The sequence below is a fragment of the Peromyscus leucopus genome, chromosome 4 (assembly GCF_004664715.2).
Source record: "Peromyscus leucopus breed LL Stock chromosome 4, UCI_PerLeu_2.1, whole genome shotgun sequence".
NCBI lineage: Eukaryota > Metazoa > Chordata > Mammalia > Rodentia > Cricetidae > Peromyscus > Peromyscus leucopus.
Window position 1 is genome coordinate 97,120,829 of NC_051066.1, and position 20,542 is coordinate 97,141,370.

General features: G+C 45.4%; 1 protein-coding gene across 1 annotated transcript in view; it reads right to left on the reverse strand.

Annotated features, from left to right (window-relative positions):
• Tgm7 (transglutaminase 7) overlaps positions 1 to 20,542 on the reverse strand; it is a 46,510-nt gene that overhangs the window by 12,325 nt on the left and 13,643 nt on the right. Inside the window, exons 2-3 of the mRNA XM_037204446.1 lie at positions 1,129 to 1,311; positions 204 to 449 (exon numbers count right to left, since the gene is read on the reverse strand). Of these exons, the coding sequence (XP_037060341.1) occupies positions 204 to 449; positions 1,129 to 1,311 (429 nt within the window). The remainder of the gene's footprint in view (positions 1 to 203; positions 450 to 1,128; positions 1,312 to 20,542) is intronic.

The following is a 20,542-nucleotide window of genomic DNA, read 5'->3' on the forward strand; positions in this document are numbered from 1 at the left end:
TAGGTGAAAACACACACACACACACACACACACACACACAAACACACACACACACACAAATAAAAACTTATTTTTTTTTGTTTTAGCACATAGTAATTTGTTGCACAGATATGCAATGATTATCTGCCAGGCTTTGCCAGAAGACCCTGAAAGAACATTCCCAGTGCATCAGATTAGCACTACACGCTGGGAGCAAGTCCTACCTCTACTCCATGGGTTAAAAAGCAAGATGAAATTCCCCAGTGGGTAAGTCACACCAGGACCCTGGTCCCGAGAAATCTCTGTCTTCAGTGTGTAATGGCCAATGACTGCACTGGCTGGTGTGAAAATTGAGACTTGGAGAGAGTTGTTGTCAATGGTGAAGTCAGCAGCACTCCAGACATTCCCAGGCCGGGTCTGGATGAGCGGGAAAGTGGCTCGGGTCCCCAGAAGCTCTGTGGGCTCTGGTCCTGAGGAAGAGAGAAAGAAGATCCCAGAGGAAGTCTCAAAACTCTAAGTGATGGAGCTGGAGGCATGATGGTTCAGTGTATACTTGTATACTGCTCTTACAGAGCACTGGAATTTGGACCCCAGAACTCATGTAAGACAGCTCAAAATTACCTCCAACTTCAGCGGCAGGGGATCTGATGCCCACTTCTAGCCTCTTGGTATGTGCACACACACACACACACTTAAAAGTAGTAAAATAAGTGTGGTATATGATTCCCTGTGGCCTGGCAGAATGCCTGCCTTCTCCCAACATTTGCCTTTTGGTTCAAGGCTTCTTACTGACATTTAAGTTCTCTGGGTGTCTGATGTTCTTTTTCCATTTCCAATCTGTAAAATGAGAGCCTGGTAGGACCAACTTAAAGTCTTCCATGAGAACTGAAAGGAGGTCATGGCTGGGGAGTTTTACAACCATGCCTGTGTACTTATACGTTGGCTGTTGTGACTAAAACATCACAGTTTGCTGAGCTGGCTAAATATTTCTTTAATAGGACCAACAGTACTGATAGGAGGATCCTGGGGGCCCCAGGAGAGAGGGGAGGGCACCCCAGAGACAGGTGGCAAGAGCCCTTCCCCCAGGCGAGCTCTACTAACTTTCTGTTTTGAGGGAACCAGGGGAACCTGAGGGCAGAGCGAGCTCACCTGTCTCAGCCACAAAGGTGAGGTGGTCCTTCTGGGGCTGGAAGGGTCGGTTGAAGGTCAACGTCAAGCTGAAGTTCTGAGCGCGGCGCAGCATGAGCTTGGTCAAGCCCATCTCCTGGGTGTGGTGGTCCTTGTTGTTCCTGGGGATCTGCAGCTCCACCGACCTGAGCTCCAAGGCTGCCACTTGGGGAGGGAGGAGAGGTCACTGCCCAGCTGAGATGTGGAGTCATTTCTACGGAACCTGACTGACGTTCTGCTCTCTGCCTGCTAATTTCATGACAACCTCAAAGGGTAACTCAGGAGTTCCTAGCAGGGGAGAGGGGGGACTGTCAGTCCTAGAGACATCAGTGCTGGAGGATTGGTGTCCCACAGGGCAAAACAAACTCCAGATCATGGAAAGTCACTTTATCTATCATCCTGCTGGGTTAAGAATAAACACATTGGGATTTTGTATGCATGAAGTCGGGCTGTCTGGAGGCTGGACATCTGCTACAAGGCAAGTCCCTGATTTCAGGTATGGGGGCAGGGGCAGGCTTACTTTCTGATCCTCAGTTTTGTTTCAGGTCTATGTGGGAAGTATTGTGCGTATACACCTAGTAAGATTCTCCTAGCACAATAGACAAGTGTATGAAGCTTCTAGAGTGACTGGACCCTAGGTTATCACCTTGCCAAGTCACTTGGGAGACCTTGACCGAGTCATCTAATATTCCTATACATTAGTGTGTTCATCTAACCAGCAGGGAGATGATCGTGTTCCTATTTCATAGGCTTTCCAGGGGCCTTCAGTGAGGAGGCATGCATGCGAACCTCTGCACCGTGCCACACACAGAGAAAGTGCTTGGTAATTCTTAGCGACTCCGAGTAGCAGCAACCACGCGGCTCACTTTGAATTTGCTTTGCTGCTCCTGCTACTGATGTTCATATTGCATTCACTGTCAATAAAAATTCATTAGGTCTTTCCTCTAACAGGTCCAACCTATTAGTAGGCTGTGAGTGACTACCTCCAAGCCAAACCACCACCATCCTGGGGCGTTCAGCTGTGCCTGCTAACAGAAAGATTACCCCAGGCAGGCTTTGCTGACTGTTTATACCCACTCTGGAAAAGTGAGGAGAGTCATGGACCCTTACCAGGGCCTCCAGCCACTCCTCACCACCCGTTGTATGCAACTCTACCTTATTTCGTGTGGCTTCATGGAAGGGTTACAGTATGTAAGTGAAGGGAGGGCTCCAGCTAGGCAGCCCAGGGAAAGGCCTTGCTTAGTAAAGGCTTCCCCGGGTGCAGCCTGCTCAAGGAGGAGCCTCCGCATCCCCGCAAGTACCCGTCCCCTGTGCTCTGTAAGGAAGCCTAACAAACTCACTGGTTCCCCAGAGGGAACTTTGTCAGAACCCTTCTTTGTTGGTCACTGGGACTTTAGTTTTAGGAGGAGGGGTGGATGCTGCTGATGTCTTTCCACAGGAGGAATTTTAGCAGCATAGGTTATGGAATCAACTGAAGGGAAGGTAAAAAGGCTTAAGAGACTACTGGTCATCCAGGTATGATCCCAGGGACCTACATGCTGGAGGGAGAGAACTGACTCCCTAAAACTGTCCTCTGACCCTGATATGTGTGCTTACTGTTAAAGGGACACACACACACACACAAATATAATATATAATTTTAAAAGAAAGGTGACCAATGAGAAAAACAGGATAGACAGTGCCACAAAGCATGGGACACTGGAAAAGCGAGGGAGGACAATTTTCTGTGCAAATGAGTCACGGTGTGAATTATGGGTCATGGTGAAAAGTGTGAAAGCAGCTGGCCTAGATCCTGTTGGAAGCTGACTATACCTCATATCCTTGAGGGGTCTGAACTGGTCATATGAAGACCACTGAATTTCCCAGGAAGGTGTTCCACCCTAAACATGCCTTCCAGAGGCCCGCCCACCTTGAAAGCTCATGTACCCTGAAAAGGATTGAGGCAGTCCTCACATGGGCTGCACAGGAGAGACGGAGCGGAGGCAGGCGTTCCTGACTGCTGCTCACTGCTGGAGCACAGCTGGCCTTTCCCCAGCCTCCCTTCAGTTTGGGAAGCAAAGGAGGGAGGGAGGGAGGGAGGGATGCTGCCTTCTCTCAAGCCCAAGGCTGCGTGCATGGAGAGATACAGTCACCACCAGATACTTGGGCTTTCTTTTTATCCCATTTAATGTAATGATGTGTTGGCTCACCCAAGGGCTTTTCGTGTCAAGGAGACATGACTTAGAATAAAAGGAAAGGCTTCCAATGAAGCCAGAAAGGGAAGCCAAGAGACTCAGGAAGAAGCTCAACAATGCAGGAAATCCAGTAGAATCAATTAGAAAAACACGTCAGCACCCACAAGGCCTGACTTGGACGTGGTCCCACTGGAGGTAATGGTGTGAGTAAGAGGCAGACACAAGACTCCTGGCGCTGACTCGATTAACACAATGACAGGGGTATAAAAGGATGAAATTATATCCGGATATATTATCAGCCTTTAAAAAGGGGTGGGAGGAGACATCAAAACAGTTGTCTGCCTAGGAGAATCCTCTGAGAAACCCAAGCCTGGGCCGGCCTTGCTCCCCGGCGGGACGCCATCCCTCCACTTGGGTCTTGGTTCTGAGGGAATCACAATCATGCATGGGGCTTTCCTCAGCCGCTGAAGATTCCCCACCCTGGGATTCTTTGCCTTCACAACACCTTTCTTTTTTTTTTTTTTTTTTTTTTTTCGAACGGGTTTCTTGTGTGCTTTGCCTTTCCTGAGCTCACTTGTAGCCAGCTGCTCGACTCACAGAGATCCGCCTGCCTCTGCCTCCCAAGTGCTGGGATTACACCTTTCTTTTCTGCAGAGCATTGAACGGCATCTAGAGTTAGCCCCACAAAAGCAGAGACCTTGGTCAGCTCGAACCTGGATCCCCCTATGTCCGGAACCACACATTTTAGAAAATCATGCTTGTGTTCAGAGAATTCCTACTACAGTCCAGACCATTATCCGTGTCCAAAATCATTTATATTCTCACAAATACTCTGTAATAAAGTGTTAATATTGTTCCTGACATGAAGAGGGTTCTGGTCAGAACTGGGGTTCAAGCCCAAGCAGGCTGGCTCCAGTGTCTGTCTATCCCTTAGTCTTTACCATCTCCTCCTTCCCCAGGAGGCAGGTGCTAAATAATGGTTATTAAATGGACATGTGCATGTGCTTGAACTTCAAGGAATGGGGCATCAGAAGGGCAGGCAAGGGGGCCATGGTAGTTCAAAACATAAAAGTGGCTATAAAAACTAAGACTAGGGCCGGGCGGTGGTGGCGCACGCCTTTAATCCCAGCACTCGGGAGGCAGAGCCAGGCGGATCGCTGTGAGTTCGAGGCCAGCCTGGGCTACCAAGTGAGCTCCAGGAAAGGCGCAAAACTACGCAGAGAAACCCTGTCTCGAAAAACCAAAAAAAAAAAAAAAAAAAAAAAAAAAAAAACTAAGACTAGAAGCCAGACAGTGGTGGCATATGCCTTTAATCCCAGCACTGAGGAAGCAGAGGCAGGCAGATCTCTGTAAGTTCAAAGCCAGCCTGGTCTACAGAGTGAGTTTTAGGACAACCAGGGCTATACAGAGAAACCCTGTCTCAAATAATAATAATAATAATAATAATAATAAATCCATATTTGATCTATTAAAATATTGAAAATAATAGCAATACCCTGTTTGTTGAAGGCATGTGGAAATAGATTGCCTCATATATGACAATGGGAATATAAAATTTATTCATATACAGACCCTTCAGAGACAGGATCCTTGGAACAAGCTGGCTAGCCAGTCTAGCTGAGTCATCAAGTTCTGGGTTCAGTGAGAGACCCTGCCTCTCCTACAAGGTGGAGACTGATCAACAAAAACACCCAACACAGTCTAGCCTTTGCCTGTACAGACATAGACATGAGTGCAAACATGTGCGTATGTACACACACACACACACACACACACACACACACAAAATCAAAGAATAAGGAGAAATCATCTCCTAGATGCTAAAAGTAAAATAAAAGGTACTGGAAATTATAGGAAAGGTTTCATTCCTTCAAGTTTTTCAGTGTGTCCAGCAGCTGTTTTGGGGAAGTGTCACTTTGATTAAAGATGGGCTTTGAACAGGAGTGGCTCATCAAAGCTGTACTTTGAGATTAATTTAGCGCTGGTGCTTAACCCAGACCAGATGAGGGAAAGCCAAGGGTGGAGATGGTAGTGGCTGCTGTTGCAATGATCTAAGTTGAAGGCTAATGGAAATTTAAATACAGGGGACGGGAAGAGCCTGAGAGGGACCACCCATGTGCAGCAGGGACCAGCCTCCACGGGTATGTGGTAGCTAATAAATAAGTGTTGCAATGATGTGATTTGCAGGGCTTCCTAAGGCCCCTGCACGTGTAGGTGAAGATCAGGGCCAGAAAAGGAATCCATTGCCAAGGCCTGGGATGCTTCAGGAAGAGACACCAAAGGTAAGTTACATGTGGTACAACCAGCAAGAGAATTGGCTTCTGCCACCAAATTCCAGCTGAATTCAGGATCTTCCTCTGCCTTACATTGCATTTGTGCTAGCTCTCTCTCTTTCCACTTACTATATTATTATTATTATTATTATTATTATTATTATTATTATTATTAGAGGACTTTGATACATACTTCACTCCTTTTTATTTCTTCAGTTTTAAGAAAATGAGAAATATTACAATCTGTGCAGGAAAAGTTTATGAAATGACTCCTATGTGGTGAGATTACTAAAATGTTCTGCAGGTATTTAAGTATGAGAAAATAAAAATTTCTCATAATTCAAAAGCTTAAATCCAAACTCCTCCAAAGTGTGGGTCCAACAGACTCTTATCTCCCAGGTTCTTATAAAATAACTGACTCTCTCACACTGTGTCCTCCAGATGGACCATGCCCATGTCTAGACAGCCCTAACCCTCCCTTAAGCTCTCTGTGTCTCTACCACACCAGTTTTCCAAGTAAAATTCAGCACCTACCTTCCTGAAATCCTTTCAAAGCGCTTTGCTTTAGAACATAGGACCCGCCACAATAGTCATGTCTGCAGCTCTGTAGCTGATATTTAGAAAGTGTTAAGAAGGCCCCAGGCTTTCTGTCCACATCTCCTTTTATCCCTACAACTATCCCACGAGCTATTATCAACCTCATGTGACAGATAAGTAGAAAGATGATTAGTAAGGTCAAATGACTTGCCCAGTGGCACCTACTTATTGCCATTTAAATTTGGTTTGACTAATAGGCCTAGTTCCTCACCTGGAAGGTGGTCCTGGAGCGGACGATTCCTGACCTTCCCTTCCAGACAGCCATCTAAAGAGCAAAGAAACGGACAGACCCAAGAGGAGCTGCTCTATCAGAGGCACTGGGGAGCCATTCTCCAGTCCGGGGTTCTCTGTCGAACCCAAGGGGGGCCAAACAACCATGGAAAAACCACAACTCCATTTCCACCGCATCTTTCAAAGGTGCCAAAGAGTGCAGAAACCGGGGCATCAGATGCAGCTCAGGTGCTAGAGCACCTGCCTTAGCGTGCACAAAGCCCTAGGTTCAATTCCCAGCACCACCAGGGTATGGTGGTCTGCACCTGTAATCCTAGCACTTCAGAGGTGTAGGCAACAAGATCAGGAGTTCTAGGCCATCCTCGGATACATAGGAAGTTTGAGGCCAGCCTGGGCTACCTAAGACCCTGTCTCAAATGACCAATAAGAAACAAACAAACAAACAGACAACAAAAAGTATAGAAGCCCTTAGGTAGCTTAGGAGGTTGGAACAGAACCAGCCCCAGGCCCCATCTGTTCTAGTTCCATCGTCTGCAGTTCCTTCAGCTCAGAACCACCTATTTTTCAACTCCTTACTGCTGACTGCGGTGCTTCCTTGAAGTGTTTTTGCTGAACGGGTGTCTATGTGACTAATTAATTGTTTACACCCCAAGCCCAGGAGTTTCAATAGCTGCTCCCGAGCAGAAAGCAGTTCCTGGGTTGGCTGCCCAGGTAAAATCATTAAGTCTCTTGGCTCATGAATAAAAGTAGCTATAAATATTAAAGAGTCATCTTGTCATGATCATAAAATGCAAACTGAAACCGTAATGAGATCCATCTTTGGTCTATTGAAAATGCTTGAAATAACAATCTATTTTGTTCAGAGCATATGGAAAAGAGATGCCTCCTATAGTGAGCATGGGATTATATACACATACAGACTTACAGTCAGCTGATGCCATCAACACAAAGTGGATATTGCCCTTGCTCCAACATTTATTCTTTTAGAAGTTTTGCATATAAAATACTTCTGTACATCTCTACAAAGTTCTACCAACAGAGGCATCCACTGCAGCATGATTTGTAAGCATAAATACTCCTAAATGATAAATGCCCATCAGTAAGAGACAGTAACTAATGAACATGCTTATTAAATAAACTGTGCCCATATGTCCTACTTGGGCTTCCCAAGGCCACTCCAGCTTCGAATTTTAAAGGCAGGATGGTCTACAGCTTCAGGAAAGAAAGTAGAGGACTGTGTGATATGTTCCAAATGAAGATGGGGAAACAGGAGGAAGGAGACAGGTTACACGGTGAGCCATCCACTGCCGGTGCAGGCTCTCTGATGTAGGCTCTCTGGTCTTCTCTGCACTCCTCCCTTCCCAGGCTCACTCCCTCTCCTGACTTACCACCTCATAAAAGTGAAAGAGATTGCCAGTACTCACCGGGATCCATCTCCCTCAGGTCAGTCAAGGGCCCTTCAAGTGGCCAGCATTAGGATGCCGGTCTGATGCCTCTCGGAGTGTTTGAGTCGTCCTTCCATCATGGAGTTGGGTGGGGCTGCCACTTCCTCCTCCTCCCATCCCTTCCCTGAAATTTCCCGTTGTTCCAGGTGCCTTCTAGCTTAAGGAAAGAAGCCCTGCCTTAAGTCTTTAAAACGCTTGCTGAGGGGTTTGTTTCTGTGCCCTTCTGCTAAGCTGTGAAGCACCCAAGTGACGTGGAAGACAAGGCTCCAGTCTGTCCAAGAGCTCTTCTGTCACCTCAGGACTTAGGGTCACATTCATTCTAAGCCCTCTAGACTGGCGTCTCCCAACAGTGTCGGTGTTGAGACAGGAATGACTGGCAGCAGAGTGGTCCAAGGAACGTAACCGACAGAGTCACAGAAAGGGACGGTGCAGCTCGTTAGGACTCCCACTGAACTTCACATACCGAAGAAAAACACGGCATAGGGAAACAGTGAATTGCCCAGTAGATTAAAGCGAAGCCAGTGACATTTCCAGGGACAGGGAGAAATGTCTCTGACAAGTTGTTAACTAATAGGAGCAGAACATAAAAATGGTGCCTTTTAGCTGTTTACACAGATAGGCCCATTTTTAAAAGATGGAATATAAGAAAAGGAATATCTGAGAATAATTATGAGCTTCCTTTTTATATTTCACTGAGTAAAAAATTAAATCTATAGTCAGTACTTAAGAAACGCTGGATCAATGAGATGGCTCAGTAGGTCAGAGCTGAGTTTAGTCCCCGGGACCCTCGGTGAGAAAGGACAGAACTAACTCCGATAGGTCATCCTGTGTCCCCCATGCACACCAAAAAAATAAGTCTAAATGAATAAGGGGCTGTCAAGATAGCTTAGTAGGTAAAAGCACCCGCGTGCAAGCCTTGCAACCTGGGCTGCATTCCAAGCCCCACTGATGTGAAGAGAACCGACTCTCACAAGTTGTCCTCTCCTTCTCCAACGGCAGGAGAGTCTCCACAGACTTCTAGTCACGTGTTCACACCTCGAACAATGAATAAGTGAGGAAAAGAAAAAAAGAATTTAAGAGAAAGTGAGAAAATAGGTAATAAGGCCACAGCAGGAGGTCCAAGTGTGCGTGCGTGCGTGCGTGCGTGCGTGCGTGTGTGTGTGTGTGTGTGTACCAGACTGACAGTTTTTTAAAAAAGCAAACTTTCCATTAAACACTCCTGGGGAGGAATTTAAATTGGTCAAAGAATAAGCGCTGTGAGAAAACAAAGCCTTTACACATTTACTCATTATTGTCAAAGGTGTGTAGAGGCTAATCAGTGTGACTCATTGAAAAGTCCTACACCTATTGTAGTCACAGCTCTCGGGCATATTCCCTGCCTGTTTTAATATGTAAAGTGTATTGAGAAAATAGTCCCCAGTCAGACATGTTAAAATCACTCAAGTATTTTCTGACCATCTATAGGCTTTATTTTGTCAAAATTGCCCTATTTGGGCTCAAAAGAATAACTAGTTGCTGGTGTCAAAAATATCTTTTTTCTTTTTTCCCTTGGAGGAGGGGTATGGATGGTGTCTGAAACTTACTGTGTAGCCCAGGCTATTCTCAAGCTCACACTCCCTGTGTCTCAACATCCAAGTCTTGGATTACAGGGATGTGTGCCACTGCTCTCAACTTTAAGAATATTTTCAGCCAGGTGGTGGTGGCACATGCCTTAATCCCAGCACTTGGAAGGCAGAGGCTGGTGGATCTTTGTGAGTTTGAGGCCAACCTGATCTACAGAGCAAGTTTCAGGACAACCAAGGGTATGCAAAGAAACCCTGTCTCGAAAAAAAACAAAACAAAACAAAAAAGAGTATTTTCTAGTAGAAATATATGTATTTTGAGGAAGACAGAATTTTTATACATAATTTTGTAGTAAAATTCTGAATTCATAGTGAAGATATTTTTTAAATGTGTGTGTATGTACATGCTTGTGTATGCACACAAGTGTGTGTGCATGTATGTGGAAGGCCAGAGGTCAACTTTGGGGACGTGAGCATGAAGGCTCTGCCTTCATGAATAGATTAATCCACTAAGGAATGCATGGACAGATGCACTCATGGCTTATTCTGAGTGTGTCTCTGCCTTTGGACGTGTCTATTTCAACCTTTGAGGCTCTGCACCACCTCAGACTCTGCATAACGCCCAGCAGCAGAAAGCCCTCACCAAGCACAGACCTCAACCCTGCATCACCCATCCTGCAAATGAAAGCTGAATAAATCTTCATGCTTTGTAAATTTCTCAGTTTGTCAAATTCAGTTACGGCAACAACAACAACAAAAAAAATGGACTGAGACAGAGGGGAAAAGAGGTTTCTCTGTGTCTAACTTAAAGAAAACACAGCATCATCATCTGGATTATTTGGAGAATTTCCATTTGGTCAACCCTAAAGGCCTCATTATAAGACCAAGTGTCTCAATTTCTACTACTACGGTGCCACCCGTTCTAGAACCCTGGACTCAGCCAGATGCCGATGGAGAACGTGCTGGGGTACTGGAGGTGCTCCCAGAAGGTGCTGTTGTCTGTAGTATACCCCTGGAAGAGGGATGAGGAGAACTTTAAAGAAGAGACACGGACTGAGGAAGGTCTCCCAGGCCAGAGGTACAGTGTGAGCAAGGCCAGGAAAGTGCTAACAGCTAGGGCTGCTTTTGAGGCCAGCCTAGGAGCTACCACAGCAACCGACACTCACTTCCTACAGCCACCGTTTCCATAGGGGAAGAAAGACGGTGCCTGAAACTGCAGAGATGCAGACTGCAAGGTCAGAGCTAGCCTCCCTGCTCTGTTTAGACTTCGGGGTTCTGTAGCTGCAGGTGATAGAAGATATCAAGCTTGCCCGAACCTTTAGATGGGGGCAGGTGCCACCAGCCTACAGTAGTGTCTTCCATGTCAGTCTTCTCTACCTGGCACTCTAGCTAGTCAGTTACAGAGGAGAACTGCTTTTTAATTAAGTTGGGATCAACTATTTGAATTATGCTCAATAACCACGGCAGTACAAATCCTGTTTTCTGTTTTCAGTGCTACAGACTGAACCTGATGCGATGATATGCAAGTGTTCTACCACTGAGCTACACCCCAGCCCCTCAAATCCTGTTCTTTAACCGACCATGTTCGCTCTATACATTTTCCCCTTAAGACAACCCATGCCAGAGGGCTGGAGAGATGGCTCAGTGGTTAAGAGTTCTCGATCATCTTGCTAGGATTGTTCCCAACACCCACATGGTGGCTCACAGTCCTCTGTAACTCCAATTCCGGGCTGATCGGACACCCTCTTCTGGCCTCTTTGGGCACTGCATGCAAACAGTTCATTTATCTACATGCCGGTAAAACACATACACACAGAAGTAAATCACTCTCTTTTAAAATGGCCCATTTGTTTAAATTAGCTTCCAGATAGAAAGGGCCATCTGCTACAGAATCATCACTATGTTGGTAGTGTTCATCTTTGCTAGGTTAAGAAATACACGAGTCTTTCAACAAAGCAAGGCAGCATGCTCTGTCTTGTATAGATATACTGAAATCCTTCTCTAGCTCCACACCCTTATACCTATACCACAGCTCTCCACTTGAAGATCCCACAGTCACTTCCAATCCAGAAAGTTCAAAATCAAACTCACTAGGTCTACTCACCAACCCAAGTGTATTTATTCCTTACCTTTGTAAATATTATAAAAGTCCACTAGCTGAGTGGAACATACTATTTGATAATTATGTGGCCAAAGGAACAGAGCAGAAGTTTGTGAGGTAGAGAGCCTGGTTCAGGATCTTTCTCTGGCTTCTCTGAGCTCCAGTACTTAATTGATCTTAAGCATGTTAGTCTCACCAAGCCCCACTTTACCAGATAAAATGAAGCTAATACCAATGCTTTGTTCAAGGGGTTGCTTTCAACATCAAATAAAGCCAGAGCCCTGAAGTGTTATTTGGACACTAATTTCTTCCATTGGGAATACAAAATAGGATTCCAAAAGGCCGAATTTGGACTGGAAAAATGGCTCAGTGGTTAAGGGCACATACTGAGCTTAGCAGAGGACCCAAGTTCGGTTCCCATCATCCCATCGCATCAGATAGCTCACAACTGCCTGTAACTCCAACTCTACATCTGATACCTCCGGCCTCCACAGGTACCTGAACTCATTGCACATATCCCATTCATACATATAATTAAAACATAAAAATAAAGGTAAGATTTATGAACTTTCACATTGTGAGATTCACATTGTGTTAGAGAATACATCAAGAGTTGCTGCTAGCTGCCCCCAAAGACATTCCTATCCAAGGAGAATTTGACATAGTCCAGCATCCAGCCTCCTCCTCATTTGTAATTGTTCAGGAAGTTGAAAATAGCATATTTAAGCTAAACCTACGAGCTAACAGCCCTCCTCACAGCACTGATTGCTCCAGTGTCCAAACTCACCTCAGCCCGCAGGCTCTGCCACCTTCCCTTATCCTGACCACATCTCTAGCCACACTGCCCTTGATTTTATCTCTAATTAGCTGATCTCTGTTAAACTTCAAAACTAAAGTCTCTCCCAAGCTGTTCCCTCCCCTGATCACTCTTGTCTTCCCCCAGCTGGTCTGAGATGTCTCTTCCTCACAGACGCCCCGGTGCCCCGGTTGCCTTTCTCAGAGAACCACCATCCTTCCTGTCAGGCTCTGAAGAGCCTCCGTCCATACACTTTGTCTTCCCCGACTACCTCCGGGCTTCTGTATGTTCATTCAGCTGAACAAGCCGAGCTGTCTCCAAAATAAAGCCAGCTTTCTATGGCATCTGAATTATAACGCTACCAATCTTTCTCCCGAAGAATTGGCTGGACGTGGGCTATCCCCCAGGGCCCCTTCCTGGAAGTCCCGGAGAGCCCCAGAGCTGCTTACTTTGTCTGCTGCTCAGTCTTGTTTTCACAACAACAGCTGACTGGAGAACACAACCACAACCCCACTCTTCAAGGATGAGGTAGCTGGCTCCAGGAGGCCGGTCCCCAGCCAAGTCCACGAACCCGGGAGGTTTACAGTTACATAGACAGGAGAGCAGACCAGACAGGAGGAGCGCTCAGACGAAGCCAGCCACACCCTTTACTGAAATGAGCTCCTGGGCCCCTGCAGTTGACTCTTGGGTTCTAGTCCAGAAGGTTCTTTCCTCATACAGGCCTGTACCTATCCTGTCTTTGCCTCGATGATGTCAGTTTGGACTACCCTAGGTCTACAAGCTTGTTTAAATAACCGGTACCTAAAAACAATAGCTGTGGTGGTGCATTCCATTATCTTCTTCGCTGCTGTCTTTTCTACTGGAAGTTTTTAAAGGCATGTTCTCTCTGTGTAGCCAGGTTGGCCTCCAACTCATAAATCCTCCTGAGTTATCCTTTTGAATGCCGAGACTGTAGATGTTCACCCTGCTAAGGGTGTTGTTTTGCCCTTTGAAAATGATGGAGGAAGAGTAGTGGAATTTTTCCCAGTTTCTGAACTAAATCCTAGAATATATAACTCAGTGCATAATTTTGCTACCAACAACCCCACGAGCTTGCCTTGGCAAGTATTCTCACACTTCCCATGCATTTCATTCACTGATCCCACAAACAATTAGTGCGTACCTGTCATCACCAGACGCTGTTCCAGGCTCTTCATATACAAGTAAGCATATAAGGACATATCCAGTTAGAACGCTGTATTTGGGACAGTATAATGGGAAATGTGATTTACATGGTGTGCCTAGAATTCTGTCTTTGGGAATGCCCTTGGAGACCATCTCAAAGAGAGAGGCAGCCATAGTCACAACATTGAAGATGGCAAATACAGCGAGCAGATGTGAGGCCTCAGAAGGAAAGAGATGTGACTTATGAGCTGCAATGGACTGCAGTGCAGTGCAGCTTCAAACTGGGGGCTCACACTAATGAGCCCTTATCTGAGACCTCTCTGCTCATATCCCCAGAACTAAATATTCTCAAGTTCATTTAGTGGCGGTACTGATGCCACTATGCTGAGTTCTCAGAGGTTAAACTCTGCTGCACTTGGGAGTTCCTGAAGTGACCTAGCTCCTAATAAGGCCCCAGAAAGCCTTTCATGTATGCATTCAACCACTATTTTTATCAACTCTTCCCAGGGGCTGGGCTCTGAAATGTAGTAGTAAATAACAGGTGGGATCCCTCTGCTTAGGGAACTGGCATCCTATCAAGGGAGATGGGTATCTCACAGTTAATTCCCTTCCAACTGAGTAAGTACAGAGTGATTTGAAACTATGTGTTTCAAGGCCCAGTGAACTCTGGGGGTGGAGGATGGAGATAAGATGCCTCCTGAGCAAATGTTTTCAAGGATGATTGGGGACCCTGAGAATGGGAAGTTGATGCTGAGTGGTGAGGAGAGCTTGTAGCCAAGCAAACAGCTGTACAAACAAGCCAGGGTGGAAAGACATAACCCTGTGAGCACCTGGGAGGGAAAGATAGAAGAAGTGATTTAAGGCACACCTCAAATTTCATTTTGGGTTTTTTTTTTTTCTAAGAGCAATAGAAAACCCCTACAGGTTTTAAATAATTTTAAAGATTCATTTATTTTATATGTGTGTTTTGCCCACTTGTATAAATGTACACCATGCGCATGCCTGCCCATGGAGTCCAGCTGAGGGTGTCTGATGCTCTGGAGCAGGAGTTATAGATGTTTGTAAGCCATCATGTGGGACTGGAAACTGACCAGGGTCCTCTGTAAGAGCAGGTGGTGCTCTTAACCTCCAAGCCAACTCTCCAGCCCCAGTAAGCGTTTTAAGAAGGATCATAAAGTGAGATTTGTTTTTAAAAGATCATCTTGGCATTAATGTGGAGGACGGATGGGGAGGCAGGTGGGGAAGAGATCCACTGGAGATTCTGAAGTAATCCAGGGGTGACATGAGGGAGACTCAGACTGGGGCGGCAGCTTTAGAGACATTCTCAGTGAAGGATTCTAGAAGCATTTATGTAAGTAGAACTGGCAGGCCATGGTGATTGACTGGATGTCTGATTAGTCACAAGTGCTGAAGTGCCTGGCCTTCCTGCTTTGGTTTATGGAGTTGGAGAGTCAGGCATTAAGGTTAAGGTCAGGATATGTGATTTAGTCTTAGACACTTAACGGGTTGATTTGGCTGTTGAACAGATGAACCTGGGACTGAGAGGGAGACTCCGTGGAAGAAACAAGTCATCCTTGGTGTCAGATGAGAGCACCAGGAGATGGTTATAAAGTGAGAACACAGCCCAAGGCAGATCCTTGATGAATCAAGAATGTAAGTAACTGATTAGGTAGGTGATGGAGGCTGAGCAGAGCCACAGAAACAAGAGGAAAAGCTGGGGAAATAATTCCAAGAAGCCAGAGGAATGGAAGAGCATTTCAGGAAGCAGGTGATGCAAATAAGTCATAGAATCCGAGGCGAATTCATGAACTTGAGTCATGGAGATCGTTGGTACCCAGTGAAACACTTTGATGGTGTGATGGTGGGGGTGAAAAGTATTAGAGAGAATTAAGGGCTACATCGGAAATGAAGACAATGGAATAAGACAAAATCAAGCACTGATTCTTTTTGCCAGACTTTGTTTTCACTCTTTTGACAAATAATCCATAAAGGGGAATTTTCAGGACATCAAAAGGCAGAGACCAGTTGGAAAAAAAGGTTGTTTCATACAGTTCAGAGAATGATCTATAATAGCCATACTTTGGGTTGTAAACGAGTGTATTCACTAAGTATATAACAAGTCAAGATAAATGAACAAAAAAGCAAGGAAGAAAGCTAGCAGAGCGTCAGGCCACACACTTATGTTATCCGTTAGAAACCCACTGGAGAGACCCTGGAGACCAAGACAGTCAGCTGGAGCTTTGATCAACAAAGAGGGTCCCAAAGGGAACATCATTTTGAGAGTGAGTCAAGAGAAAGAGCAATAACCACAGAAAGGTCGTATCATCAAATTGGGAGCCTACAAACCCAGCAGAACCAACTGGGGAAAGCCTTGTTATGACACTCAGCTGGAGTTCCCAATCAAGAGAGTCCCAGGCAGAGTGTCCCCTCCGGTGAGGTTTCCAAGTAAAAGGACAGATAGTGACAGAGATAACATCATCAAATCAGACACTTACGACATCCACTAGAAACTGCCCAGGGATGTTGAAGTAGTCAGTTGGAGCTTGGAGTCCAGGGATGAGCTTCTCCTGTGGTGAATCTCCATCTTCTCTGTCTTACTGTAAGCATTTTGATATCACAGGACAAACAACAGTCATCTCTCCTGGACACTTTTCCCTCCGGCTGTTCTCAAGGATGTGATGTTTTTTACTCTTAGCTGTTTTGGTTTTTTTTCTTCTCTCCCTGTCACAGAGTTAGGGGTCCAATCCATCTCCAGACAAGGGGCCTTGGAGACAGCATGCTTGGGTCTAAATGTTGGTGTGGGAAACCCTGAGTCCAGAGCCAGCTTCCTGGTGAGCTTAAACAACACATGGCAATTTACCAAAAATAATGGACATTACAAACTGACTTTCTTATTGTCCTTTTATTTCCTACTAAAAACAAGTATTCAGTACTGGATGTGTAGCTTAGTGATAGAACAATTGCCTAGCAGATTTGAGGCCCTGGGTTCAATCCCCGGCACTACAAACCCGAAACAAACCAAAGGACACCAGTATTTAGCCAGCACGTGCCTTTGTTTCAACCCTCTGTGACTGAAACACCTGGGGCTTCCTGCCTGCCCACCCTTCCTTCCTTGCTTCTTTTCTTCCTCTTTCTTTCTTTCTCACTCTCTCTTTTCCAAACGTCCATGTCAATATGGATCTCTTTATAGAAGAAAAGACACTCCGGGTTTCTCACACTGGATGACTCAGTCAAAGAAAACCAGAAGGCCTAAGTGTTCTGAGCCACGGCACTGGACCTGAACCCCATTTCCTTCCTCTGGGGAGGTCTTTCACTGTTTTAAATCTCTAATATATGAGAGCAAGTTGGCATGATTCTGGTAGAACTTTCTCACTCAACCTCTGAAGCATTGCATTTGGTGAAACAAGAATAGATAATTTATTATTGTTTCTTCTATTTTTCCCCCCAAAGAAATAGGAAAAAGAGTTCTTCCCCAGAGACTGAATATCAGAACTTCAGGCACATAAGAAGAATTTAGTCAACCCAATCAACAAAGAAGGATAGTACCTAAAGAATCCAAATGAGGATTGTCCCCCAGTGGCTCATGATGACCTGCTGATAGGAAAAAATGAGAGTAGGAATGATTCATGGACCTCAAACTCAAATGTCCACACACAATGGAGCAGCAGACTGCTGGGTAACACAGGCTCAAGGTGAGGGGAGTCCTGGAGGAGAGGGGAGTGGCACAACTAGTTTGGGGTGTGGATTGTGGTGATAGCCAACAATTATAGAATATGACTGGAGGGCTGGAGAGGTGGCTCAGAGGTTAAGGACACTGGCTGTTCTTCCAGAGGTCCTGAGTTCAATTCCCAGCACCCACATGGTAGCTCACAACCATCTGTAATGAGATCTGGCGCCCTCTTCTGGCCTTCGGGGATACATGCAAACAGAACACTGTATACATAATAGATAAATACATCTTTAAAAAAAAAAAGAATATGACTGAATTCACTGTTTTAGTGAATTTTACCTGTGAAGAAGATAAGAAGTGGGGTATCTAGGCCTCCAAAGAGAGGTGCCTCTTGAGGAGGGGTTGTGGAGGGAGAGAGAGAGAACAATCCCTCTATGTGGTAAGAAGTAAAGTGATGGAGAGTGCCAGACAGTAGGGGTTGGTGGCAGGGATTGGGGGATTTCTGACTTGACTTCTAGTTTACCATCAAGGCAGAAGAGCAGGCAATCTTCTGACTCTCAGGCAGGAAGTGAAGTGCTGATACTTAAGGAGAGGGGCGGAAGTTTGATAGAATTCCAGCAGAGAATGCACAAATAAATGGAGCAGAAAAAGGTATCAGGATTCTACTGAGGTCGGTGATTCTACTTATTGGGATTAAGTTCAGGTGCGAAAGACAGGAAACAAAACAAACAGCAGCTCATGTCAAATTTATGACTCTTTCACATCCAAGAACTCTGGAAGTAAGATGGGCTGGCATTTGACTACATCAAGGTTCAAAATTGTTTCTGCTCCAGAACTTTTGCCTATTATTTACATCTCCCAAGGTCATGTTATGGCTCCAGATGGCCTCACAGGGGCTGCACGAACAAGGGCCGAATCAACAGAAAGCCACCTGCTGAGCCAATTCTCTTTCAGAACCCCTCAGCAGTCTTCATTTGGTGAAACTTTGTCACATCATCACCTCCAGCTGGGCAAACTCCAAACTCTGCATCTCCATGTCTGATGTCCAAACACTCTTCAGATCTCCACCTCCTTTCAGCTTGTTGACTGCACCACACTTCTCTCTCTTGGGCTGGTTCCACTCTCTGTTAGCAGCTTTCTCGGCAGGTATCCCATGCCTCTGGCATCTCCAACACCTTGGTGTCTCCAAGGCAATCCAGGCTTCAACTTCACAGCTTTGTGCCACAGCCTCTCTAGGCCTCCATTCAGGAAGAACCCTGACACATGCCTGGCTTCAATGGCTTTCCTTAGTCTAGGAGGCAAATTCCATAACCCCTTTTCTTCTATCCTTAACTCTAAAGTCGGAGCCACATGGCCAAAGCTGCCAAGGTCTGCTGCTTGCTGGAGCTGAAACATGGACCCCTTGTTCAGTTACATCTTTACCAGCTGTCTGTTTTTGATAGTTCCCTTCACTGCCTAAGCTTGGCTGTCCTTGACCTTCCTCTGTAGACCAGGCTGGCCTCAAACTCAGAGATTTGCCAGCCTCTACCTTCAGAGTGCTGGGATTAAAGGCGTGCACACCCACACCAGACTCTAAGCTTTTCTTTAATTCCTTTTCATAGCTGGAAACTTAGCTGAGTGGGATCTTGCTCTGAGGTCACCACTCCCTTTATTCCATTTCTTAATCCGTTCATCTCCTTGAACACAGGATTTAGTTCTATTCCCTTTCCTGGTGCTCCTTTTCTCCTCAAATTGTACATTTTGTATTTTCACATGCTCATCTTGCTCCTTTTCATTTTAAATCTTTATAAGCATGAACACTAGTAACCACACAAGAGTCTATGCTAGGCTGTTTTGAGATTTCCCCTGCCAATGAAATTAATCCAAATCTCTTCACTTTAGCCTCAGGCAGATATGGTGATATATTATATTCTAATAAAATTTGCCTGAAGATCAGAACACGCCACTAGATTAAACATAAATTCCAGGCAGTGGTGGCACACACCTTTTTTTTTTTAAGATTTATTTATTTATTTCATGTATATATGAGTGCTCTATCTTCACGTACACCTTCACACCAGAGGGCATCAGATCCCACTATAGATGGTTGTGAGCCACCATGTGGTTGCTGGGAATTGAACTCAAGATCTCTGGAAGAGCAGAGCTCTTTTGAGCCATCTCTCCAGTCCCCAGCACACACCTTTAATCCTAGCACTCAAGAGGCAGAGATCCAGTCTGGATCTCTGTGAGTTCAAAGCCACCCTAGAATGAGATTGACTCAGTCTAGGAAAGAAACAGAGCCAGACGGTGGTGGCACACACCTTTAATCCCGGCACTTGAGATTGCATACTTTTGCTTGGGAAGCACATAGGCCTTTAATCCCAGCACTAAGAAGGAAGTGATGACTGGGTGGAGAAAGGTATAAAAAGCACAAGAAGACATAAGCTGAAGCTTTTCAGACTGAGGAGTCCTGGAGGTAAGATGTGACAGTGGCTTATTCCTTTGTCTCTCTGATCTTTCAGCATTTACTCCAATATCAGGCTCCAAGTTTTTTATTAAAAAAAAAAACACAATTAAACATTCATGTTACAGGCAGATTCTTCAGACAAGGGCAAAAAGCAGCCACTTCTTCACCAAAATATCACAAGAATGATCTCCAGGCAACATACTAACATTCTTCTCCTCTGAAACCTCTTGAGCCAGGCCCCCACAGTTCAAATTACTCTTCCATGTTCCTACTGTTATGGCTCATTAAGCAGTGCTTAAAGCATTCCACTGCTTTCCTAACCCAAAGTACCAAAGTCCAAATTCCTCCAAACAAAAACATGGTCAGGCCTATCACAGCAATACCCCAGTCCCTGTACCAACTTCTAAGTTAGAGTTTCTGTTGCCATGAAGATACATCATGACCATGGCAACACTTATAAGGAAACATTTATTTAATTGGATGGCTTACAGTCCAGAGGCTCAGCCCATTATCATCATGGTGGGACATGGCCGCATGCAGGCAGACATGGTGCTGGAGAAGGAGCTGCTATATGTTGACTTTCAGGCAACAGGAAGTGGTCTGAGACACTGGATATAGCTTGAGCATATATGAGACTTCAAAGCCTACCCCAACAGTACACACTTCCTCCAACAAAGCCACACCTCCTAATCATGCTACTTCCTTTGGGGGCTGTTTTCTTTCAAACTACCACATGTATATTGCAAGTAAGGAAATTTGAGCAACTTGACATCACGATATAGAGCAAGACTTCAGACAAAGCTGCTTTAAAAGACACAAGGCATTGGGCCTTGAACTCAAGTGAACATCAGGGAGTGACAACCACTGACCTTCTTTCCTGTTTTCTCCTTCCCACATGCTTCCTAGTCTATGCCTCTGTGCCTGTAGGATTTGGAGA